Below are 10,718 nucleotides of genomic sequence, written 5' to 3'. Positions count from 1 at the left end.
AAGAATCAGTCAAGTGTTGTCCCTCAGTCTATAAGGTCTGTTCCTGACTTGTAACTATCTGCTGGGCCAATTCCTGTCTCTGTTGAGACGACCAAGATCACTGCTTCTCCGCCTGCGTTGGCCGAGTTGGCTACAGAGACGATTGGTTAGCTAGAGAGACCACAAGTGGGGAGTGGCCAAGCTTTGTGTTTCTGCCAGGCCACCGCTGCCAACCTCTGGGGCCGTAGCTATGTATAAAGCCGTACAATTTATACAGAGTAAAATTTTAGTCTTAAGTGTGTCAAAATTCTAAGAATGACGTAATTTTACTCTCATTCCCAGACTTAATAATAAGAGTGATTCATAAAGGTTCCTAAATGTTAAGACTAGGTCTCAGCTCCTAAATTATTTAAGAGAGCTGGAGAGGTCTCCTAACCTAGTTGGGAGTAACAAGATGGCAGCAAAGAGGAGGAGACACACACTTTCCAATGAAGATATGATGTATTGGAGTTACAGTATATGTTGATACGGAGTTGATAAAACGATACAAACTTGATCGTTATGATAGTCAATTTTTTTTGTAACTGACAAAGTAAGAAATTTAATAACTTCTTCCACTCTACAAATCAATGCTCTAACTGCAGAAATGAAAGTAGTCTTACATATTGTGGCACTAACCCCACAAAACACAACAGTGGCCAAAAGTGATGTGGATTTTTTATTTTATGACACCACATTTCACTTAAACCATTAAAAAAAAAAAAAAAAAAACACAAGTTGCCAACTGCTTTCAATTGAAAGTAGCTAAAACTGGTCACTTAATGTTGCTAGATGACCTCATGAAGGTGAGTTCACTGATCTATAGTTATATTTATTTAGATCAGTAAACTCGCCTTCATGACATCATGGGAGAGTCTCGGAATGTAGATAAGGTTTGTCCAAGAAATTTATTTTGTTGCTAGGCTTTTGAAAAAAAAAAGTCTCTAAAGGGGTGAGGAAGTCACTAAATCTAGAGATGAAATCACTAAATTGGCAACATTGACACACTAACTACAATATAATTATTAACATTTCATTGGTCCTCTTGTTTTTGCATGTGTTCATAATTTCTTTGTATGACAGCATGGCCGAAAATTATGACCGCACAATTTGGCATGTTTCATTGCATTAATATCACAAATAAAACAACTGACTCTAAGCAACTATGCAATATGCTTACAAAATCTTGAACTTTTTTTTTTTTTTTTTATTAAAGGTGAAGATGTCAAATTTCCTAGGCCAGACATCACTTTTGGCCACTAAAGCATCAGTAATAATTTGTGATAATTTTGCACAATGCAAAGCATTTAAAAAGATACATTTAAATATTAAAATATTTCAGTGTCTTAATTAAATGATTTTAATGTAATTACATTAAATGATTGGTGTTGTGCTGCTGTGGCTTTACATAAGCTGGCTCACTATTGGCTGATTCAGAGGTCGAGGTCAGCCATTTTGTGTTGACATCATTGTAGTCCTTAGTTTACAAGTGTCACCTCAGTCAACACTTAAAGGGGTCCTATTATGCTTTTTCACTTTTTGAATTTTAGTCAGTGTGTAGTGTGTATGTTTGGGCATAAAAAAATCTACAAAGATACAAATCTCAAAGTCAACTCCAAAGGGAGATATTTCATTTTTTAAAAATCCCTTTTCAAGAACTACAACGAACGGCTCGTTTGGACTTCAAAGTTGTTTTCCTGTATTTGTGATATCACAAATTGGCCCATTAGAATATCATTCAAATAAATCCTTCCTACGGAAATTCCAATGGTTGGCGGGTGGGGAGAACGCTTGGTTGAGCACTGCACGTTTCAAAATTGAAAACCCGGTGCGGGTGTTTCCGACTGTTTTCAGAAAAAAACATTTATTTTAAGCTTATTTTTAAGCTGTTGTTGACATCCTATCTAAAACGTGATTTAGCCACAAAAAACCCAACAACAATAACGTTACCACTTTAATATGTCTTGCAATATCCATGCGTGCAAAGATTCTGCGCGATCCTCTTGTTCAGTATTCTCGGGGCCTGAATTGATATAGCAATACTGACTGTTTTGGCAAGGGGCGGGGCAACACCATCTAAGCTGTTCGCCAATCACAACGCACTGGGACAGCTAACCAATCACAACACATTTTGTTTTTCGGAAGGCGGGCCTTCATCAAACCCGGAACCAATCGAGCCGTTTGTGCCAGGCTGGGGAGAGAGGTGTTGTAATAATGTAAATTAAGTGAAAAATAATGCGATTTTTCGAACTACCAAGCATGAGAGCATGTTCAAGTACACCCCCAAAACAAAATCAAGACTTTGTAAAACAGCATAATAGGACCCCTTTAAGAATCAGACTTTACTAAAGCGTTTAGCTTCTTTATAAAAATCTCCTACTCTTAGAAAAGTCCTACTTTTTACTAAGAATTTTTTGACACTTAATTCAAAGCTTAAGACTATTCTTAAGAGTATTTCTGAGAAGTTTTATACATACAGGCCCTGGTCTCCATCTGCACAGCCTCTACTCCTTTCCGGTCTTCAGTCATCCGAGCCTGGACCCAATGGCCTTTCCCTCAGCCTGCTTTTTCTGCATTGTGGTTGATTGGCAGATTTTGTACATACAATTTATTTCCTATGGCGGCTGATTTTGACTGCAAACAGGACAATCAAATTGTTTAAGAACGTGGTATTTCTTGTCAGTTTCCCTACCAATCACAATTCTTGCTTCCAAAATGAACATGCTCACATACTCTTGCACTTTAATTCATTTGAAAATAGTCAATTACATTAAAATGATTCTGTAAATACATTCCTTCTAATATTTTAGCAGCAATAAATTAGAAGTCAAGTGACATCTTTGAAAAGCAGATTGCAGAGATACAATGAACAATTCATTTTTAAATGTTTTGTATTGAAAAGTGTTGTAGTGCTACATCCATTTCTTTTTTCAGGGAAGCTTGACTAACAGAACAGGAAGTAATTGTTTTTCAGCAGACGCCGGAGACTCTTGGTGGAGCTGAACTCATACAAATTTGTCCCACTGAAGAGAGAAATCTTATCTGAAAGGAAGTCAGAACTTCATGAAATTTCACATTAATGCTTGAATAATTTCTTTGTATTGTTGCAGATCTGTAGAAATTAAAGTAAAGTTAGAAACACCTACCGCCGTCCATGTGGGCTGCTGTAACCTTTCCAGTGATGACAGGAAATACATCTTCTACTTCTCTGGGTTTCCCTTTGTCCATCTTATTCAACCTCTCATTATAGCTATGAAAAAAAGGGAAATTTAATTTACATTCTTATGTCTTTTCAGAGCAAATTTTAAGGGTTTTTGATTATGATGCAGCACTTGATCCACCTGTAGTAATATTTGTCAATGAAGAGCAGTGTTTTTCCTGAGTTCTTGTCGTGGACGGCAGCACCAACTTTTGTCACAGATGCTGGCAGACCAAAGTTGCTGAGAGGTTTAGGATAGCCGGGCTCAAGGTCATTGCCTTTGAAAGCCCAGAATCATTGACCTATAAATAAATACAGGCCACAATAAGAGTTTTTCGGATACAGATGATTGTGGTTTCAGCATTCCCAGATTGTTTGAGAAGATACCTTTAAATATGAAAACTATATCTTCCACTGGATCCTCATAAGCAGCATCTATATTATCAGGAGCGTTGGGCCAGAAACTCTTGATTGGAAGTTGGGCCTCATTTCGTCTTGGAGCCCAAAACGTTAAAGGTTGCTTCAGGGCATGGTGCCGAAGACACATATCAAGTTTCGTAATGGCATTTTAATTCAAAAATCAAAATGGCCAAAGCTCAGCATGGCCGACACAGTTTTGGGTACTGTTTGACTCTGTATGCTGCACCAAATCTAACCAGATCATCCTTGTTAGGGTTGATTTCGACTTCACATAAATGTAAGTAGAATAGTCTAATTCAGTTTAATTTTGTCAGTGATAGAAATATGATTTAAGATGGTTAAGCAAGTTTAGTTTGAAAAAGTTTAATAGTAAATAAGACACAATTAGACAATATTTGAATAAAATAATAAGAAGAAATATTTATTTGCAACACCTGGTGGAGTTGCGGCATTCCCTTTGCCAAGGGAATTCCAAACACTTATATACGAGACAGTAATGCCCTACAACCTTAAAAGAACACACTTCAAGGGCTCTGCCCTTCGAAGTGAGTAGGGCATAGGGAGGCTCACTACCGTTTGGAATTTGCCCTGTTTCTATAATATCCGTAAACGTAAGTCAAGGCTGTAATGTGATTGTTATCAAGGCACATGTAATCCAAGTCCACCATTACGTTTTCTCCAATAGTAAATAATACAGACCCTCATATCTCAATACAATCTCAGGTTGTAATAACACGTACCAAATTTGAGCTGATGGTGGTGCTAAAGGGTTCGAGATAGACTTTCCAAGAAAACATGCAATACTTTAATTAAATAGTTTGTCTTGTCTCAGTTACATTAGGGCAAATATGTAGAGAATTCTAAAAATATATATTTCAATAACACTGAATTATGCATCAAAATGAATTTCACTGTTCTGCTTTTGCAAAATGTCTTTTTTAATCGAATCAGAACCCTGTGAATTGAATTGATTCAGCCCAAAGATTCAATGCCCTAGCTGCCATAATTATTTTACTAAACAATGTTTCATGTTATTTCTATTACTATATATTATTAAGCTATTCATCACCCAAAATCTCCTCATGTGCTTCTGATTAATCAGTGTCACCCTTAAAACTGTGAGGTGTTGAGCAACATCTGAAATGTTCAGCTTCTGTGAGTAAACCATCAAGCTGACAGAAAAACAATAATAACAGGATTTTCAACTTTCCTGAAAGAACTTGACCTTCTCGCCCAGATACCTGTATAATTTCTCATCCTCAGACCTTTATTTAACCTCTTATTTCCAAGTGTTTATATGTAATATAAACAAACAAAGGCAATATGGTAATATTTTTTGGTTATATTTCTGATTAAAAAACACAGCTACATATAACACATATATAATACCTTTTTAAATATAATACACAGTTAGCTGCAAATATAATAGCTAATTCATTCTTTTGTCTTCTATGTAAAATGAAGGTCTTTAGGGTGTCTTTATTTACTTTTAAAATAGTAAAAGTTGCATTATGTAGGGTTATAATTTCGGTTAGAGTTTATTTTTACGAATTGCAATTTGGTCAATTTCAGAAACAATTTAGCCCAATTTAGAGAACAAAATGTACATGTTTGCACAAAGCGAGTGAGGTGTGCTTGAGATATTATGTAAGATCTGTAGGTAATGCCAGCCATTGTCACTCTATTGTCAGAGGAATGAGTATTATTATTATAATTAATACACCAATGATGACTGAGGCTGTCAAGCTTAAAAAATTATCCATAAGCACAATAAAACTATCATGAATGTGGTCCGTATGACTTGTCCACTATACTTAATTTCTTCTGAAGCTGTATAAATGTTTTGTATACGGAACAGACTGAAATATATGTCAATCATTGAACAACAAGCATGTATTAAAGTATTAAAGATATCTTAACGCCCTTTTGGGTCTTAACAAACTTTTCTTTTGGCATCTTCATTTTTAAGGCCCTATATGGTTCGGTTCTAGAGATACTGGGATCTCAATATGGCTCCAGGAGTAAATCGTTAAAATGTACACATTTTCAATGGTCAAAAACCAAATGTGGATCACTTTGCAAAAATATAATACTTATAGGACCCGGGGACCTCTAGTTGAGTTGACACGGAATGACCCTCCTATATTTGGTGTCAAGCTTGTTAATAAACAGACAAAAACCAGATATTTTATCAAACTGCTCAAATCTTTATTTTGAAATTGCATCAATCATAGGACGTGTTTTATTTAGTTCTTTTGTTGTACATAATACTTTAAAGGATACTAAACTACCTACTTTTCTGTAAAATAAGTTAGAAAGTCAATACATTACTTAATAATTTACTTTAAAATACTGACGGTTCAGATTCTCCTTCATGCAGGCAGTATATTGCTGAGCCTTAAAGAAAAACTCAACATTAACTGACTAACAGGGCAGGAAATAATTGTTGTTGAGAACACGGAGCAGATTTTTGTTGTGGGCGCCAAACTCAAACATCTTTGATCCACTGAAGAGATAGTTGAAACCTAAAAATGATCAGGAAAGACTGTTAGATGGGATTTTACTTAAGATTTTCTTGTTTGTAAGTCACTTTGAATAAAAGCAGCTGTTAAATGAATGAAAGTAAATGTTGTGTTACATTTCACAAAACACATACCTTTATACTGGAAGGCTGCGGTCACCTTCCCTGTCATTCCAGGGAAAACTTCTTCCACCGGTTTAGGATAACCTTTCTCTACTCTGCGTTTTTCCTCATTATAACTGCACAAAATAAATTCATGTTAGTTCAAGGTTCTTGAAAAAGATGACCAACTCAATCAGACTAAGTGATTTACTGACCTATAAATCTGGTTGTCAACGAAAAACAGGACTTTGTAGCTGGTCTCATCGTAGAGGACTGCATCGACTTTCTGCACTTTTTTTGGCAAACGGAACATGCTGAGACTCTTGGGATATCCCTGTGCCATTTCGTACCCATAGAGAGCCCAGACCTTCTCACCTGAGGCGTGACAAGTTTTTCAAATTATATTTCATGTCTCATATGACATCTCATGATATCTTCACTCTTAAAAATAAGCATTCTTTATTGGCATCTATGGTTCCATGAAGAACCTTTAACATCCATGCACTCAAAAGAACCATTTCAGTGAACAGTTCTTAAAAGAACCATTTTTTTCCATGGTGTGAAAAACACTAAATAACCCTTTTCCACTATGAAGAACCTTTTGAGCATTGTAAAAGTCCTATGAATGTTAAAGGTTCTCACTGAAAGGTTCTTTGAGGAACCTAAAATGGTTCTCCTATGGCATCCCTACAAACCCCCCTTTCTTAACCTTATTTTTAAGAGTTCTGTCATTTCTATTCAGATGGTTTTTACCTTTGATAATGAAGACTTTGTCCTCCAATGGACTCTCGAATGCTGCATCGATATGTTCTGGAATCTCAGGCCAGAAACTTGTGATGAGATGTTGTTCAACAGTTGCACTCAGAGGATAACTGCGCCAGAAGAAGCTGTAAATAAAGCCAGAAACCGACAGGTCAGATACGACTCGTCACAGCTCACGAGGACATTTTGACATCAGAAAGCATTTCTGTCTCTTTACCCGCCCTTGAAGAACATGATCTCTCCGCGGAGCATAGTGACAGCATCCAGGACCAGTTTGGAATCACATTTGTTTGGGGTTACTGGTGGTGTGGGTTTTGGATCATTAGGGTCGAAATCCGTGTTTGGGCCTGTTTAATAAAAAAGTCTAATCATTAGAAACGCCACTTTCAGTGTCTTTTCGATTCATGACTGATGTATCTGATTTGTAGCATATTTACCATAAAGAGACTGGATTCCATCGACATCATCTTTAGGGAGGACAAAGGTATCGCTGTTTCTGTAAACGTAGGTGGGATACATCAGTGCACCCGGATCCTGGGAATGTTCGAGCCCTAGAGAGTGTCCGAACTCATGGGCAGCCACCAGGAACAAATTGTAACCTGAGGAATAAGTGGGAATGTAAATACAGCTGAGTTTTTATTTTGTGCACCGGTACAAACTGGAGACGTTTTAAAAGTAATCTGCCCTCACCTTGAGGAGATCTGTAGAAGAACGTCTCGTCATCATCAAAATGGGCATCACCTCCGAGGCCTTCAAATGGAGGGAAAGCGTGAGCCAGAAAACCATTTGGTCCATCAAAGGGGTAGCCATCCCGATGATCTGGAACGAAGAAGAGATTTGTTTTTAAAGTACTCTTAAAAGTACTCTCTATCTCTCTATGTTAAAAATCAGTCAACAAATTCAAATAAAAACATGCAAAAATAAAAATATTGGCAGAAGTTGACAAATATACGACATTTTTTAAATATATTCATATGTACAAATATACTGCAATGAAATGTAATCCAAATTATTTCCCTTTTATCTCTACTAATATTTTTCTACTAAACAGACGCGAAAAAAAATGATAATAATAAAAATATATACAATTATTTTTCATTATCATCACATTTCCTTGTTTCAATAATAAAAATAAAATGAAATATCTTTAAAAAAATCTATATGTATTGAAAAAAATCGTATTTTTGTATACATTTCCATTTAAAATATTTGAAAAAATTAAATAAGCAAATAATACTTCTATGGAAGATATTAAAACTTGATTTCATAGAGTTTGTCTTTATGCACTGGCAGATTTTTTAACTTGTTTGTACACAAAAGAATCAGAAAGACAAAATACACTTGCACTAAAAACATTTTCTGAGCCTTAAACTCTTCATTTCTCATGCATTGTAAAACAGTCAATTTAACTTGCTTTAAGGATTTTTAAATATTTTAACTTGAAAACAAGACTAAAATACTAATTAAAAACAGGACGTTTTGCAGTGTTAATGGTTAGTTTAAAAAACTGACCTCCAACAGAAAAGGAGATCATGATGTCAGCTGTGCCGCTGTAGATACGGGTGAATCTCAGAGGAGTGACATCTGCCCACAGTTGAAGGGCCCTTTTGATGGAATCATCCACTTCTGCTACAGACATGTCAGGGGTGTAGTTCTCAATCCTGGGAGGGGAAAAAGACCGTAAAATAAATGTTACAAGTCCTTTTTAATCAGTTTTGTCTTGAACAGTTTTGTCTGTTAGCAGGTCTCACCTGTAGGTCAGATCGTGTTTTTTCCACTTGTAGTCCCCTTGAAAAGTGGAGTACGCTGCGACGTCTGGAACCCCGCAGCGTGGCTTCTTCATCACATTCAGCGTCTCCTCATCCAGCTTCCCTGTTATCGCGAGTCCAAAGAACTGCTGCATCTCTTTCAACCTCAGACTCACGGCACTGGAGCGTTTTTCAGCGTTAGAACCGGTCTGCTTTGGCAGGCCATATAACTGAGTCAGGTAATTCTGAAAAAAAGATCAAAGTTAGTTTACATTCTATATCTAACAGCATTGTCAAAGTAGTTCAAAGCGTGCAAATTACCACTGCAATGCTCTCTGTGTCTTTATCAGCAGGTGGGGCTATTGGGCTGGTGTAACCAGAAACCACCAACGCGATAAGAACGCACAGCTTGTAGTAGCTCTTCATGTTGCTTCTCTTTCAAGAAACTGATACAGTCTGTGTTTTGTTCCCCTCTTATATACACCAAAGAAGGACAGATTGTGCAACAGGAGACTGAGTCACATATTGCACCTTTTGCCACAGGAAACAAAATCAGGGAATGGCGTGCCACCAAATACATACACACACACACACACACACACACATATATATATATATATATATATATATATATATATATATATATAAAATAAATAGATTCTACTACGCACTGTATAGTCTAGTTCTAGTTCATTAGTTCTAATGAAATCTCCTTTCCTCATTTATATAAAAACATTTTATATATATATATATATATATATATATATTTGTATATATTTTTTAATTCTGTTGTTTATTAAATGATTTATATATCAATCCAAAGACTCCTTGCAGTATTTTTTGAACCCTGGATTTACATTATTTACACAAAGTATTATCATTAATGCCAAAATTTACCAAACAATTAAAGGAAAACTACAATATATATATATATATATATATATTGTACATGCATTTTCAGATGAATATGTCGTGAGGAGTCTTACATAAACTTATTGTAGCATTATTTTGCATAATAACTCCAGTTGCAGTAACCGTGGTATTTGTGGTACGACCATAGTAAGCAGACAATGTGCAGCTCCTCATGGCCTACTCATGGTTAGATCAATGTTACTGTTTTCTGTAAAATTGTTTTCTGACATCATTTAGAAACTATAGCTGCCATTTTTGTCTCTTTTACATTATTTAGCATGACTCTAATTGTTCATAGATTTCAGTTAAGTGACAAAGTAAAATTTGTATTTGTACAACATTTATTCTGCCCCATTTCTAGTACATCCGCATTTAGTCCATTATTTTAGTTGTGTTTGCTACAAAACCCCACTATTTCTCACGTATCACCTTGAGCAGGGGAAGCCCAATGCAATCAAAACATCCTCTTTGTCCTTTAGTGTTGTAATGAGGTGTGTGACATGAGCAGATGGGTTATGACAGCTCTGCCTTAGTCATTTGTGAAATGGACCAGAATAGACTGGTTTGAAACTGTTTGTTGACAGTGTTTTTCAACACTGAATGCCTTCTGAGCTTATTATTAAAGATTATTATTGGTGATAATCCATTAATCCATTCATTAGAACCAAAACAGCCTAAAATTTAGTTTACTTTAGTTTTAATACATGATGAATCTGCAAAAAGAGCACAATGATAAACTGCAAAAGCTAAAAAAGCTAAATATTTTTGCAGATTCATCATGTACTAAAACTAAGCTAAACTGAATTGATCTATAAACAAAACTGTATCATTTGGGGAAGTTGGAGTTAGACACTGTATCCCACACAAAAAGGCTATACACCAAATGTATACGCTCTTTCATCATCACTCAATGAGCTACACAGATGTGTTGTTCATATGCTACTGAGGCAATTTATTTCAAAACCAACTTGACATGAATTGGAATCATGCAACAGGAAACCATCAAGCCGGACAAGGCGGACGCAACAGAATAATT

The 10,718-nt window shown here is 35.9% G+C and overlaps 1 protein-coding gene across 1 annotated transcript; it reads right to left on the bottom strand.

Moving 5' to 3' along the window:
• Window positions 1–5,823: 5,823 nt before the first annotated feature.
• LOC131548707 (collagenase 3-like) lies at window positions 5,824–9,225 on the bottom strand. Its single transcript, XM_058790202.1, has 10 exons — window positions 9,092–9,225; window positions 8,774–9,015; window positions 8,535–8,683; window positions 7,713–7,841; window positions 7,460–7,621; window positions 7,240–7,369; window positions 7,014–7,147; window positions 6,476–6,635; window positions 6,294–6,397; window positions 5,824–6,162 (listed from the first exon to the last, which is right to left on the bottom strand). The coding sequence occupies exons 1-10, from the start codon at window positions 9,194–9,196 to the stop codon at window positions 6,062–6,064; spliced, it is 1,416 nt and encodes a 471-aa protein (XP_058646185.1). The 5' UTR covers window positions 9,197–9,225; the 3' UTR covers window positions 5,824–6,061.
• Window positions 9,226–10,718: the final 1,493 nt, after the last annotated feature.

The sequence above is a fragment of the Onychostoma macrolepis genome, chromosome 10, assembly GCF_012432095.1.
Source record: "Onychostoma macrolepis isolate SWU-2019 chromosome 10, ASM1243209v1, whole genome shotgun sequence".
Taxonomy (NCBI): Eukaryota; Metazoa; Chordata; class Actinopteri; order Cypriniformes; family Cyprinidae; genus Onychostoma; species Onychostoma macrolepis.
The sequence above is the reverse complement of the archived record's forward strand: the minus strand, read 5'-3'. Positions and strand labels throughout refer to the sequence as shown.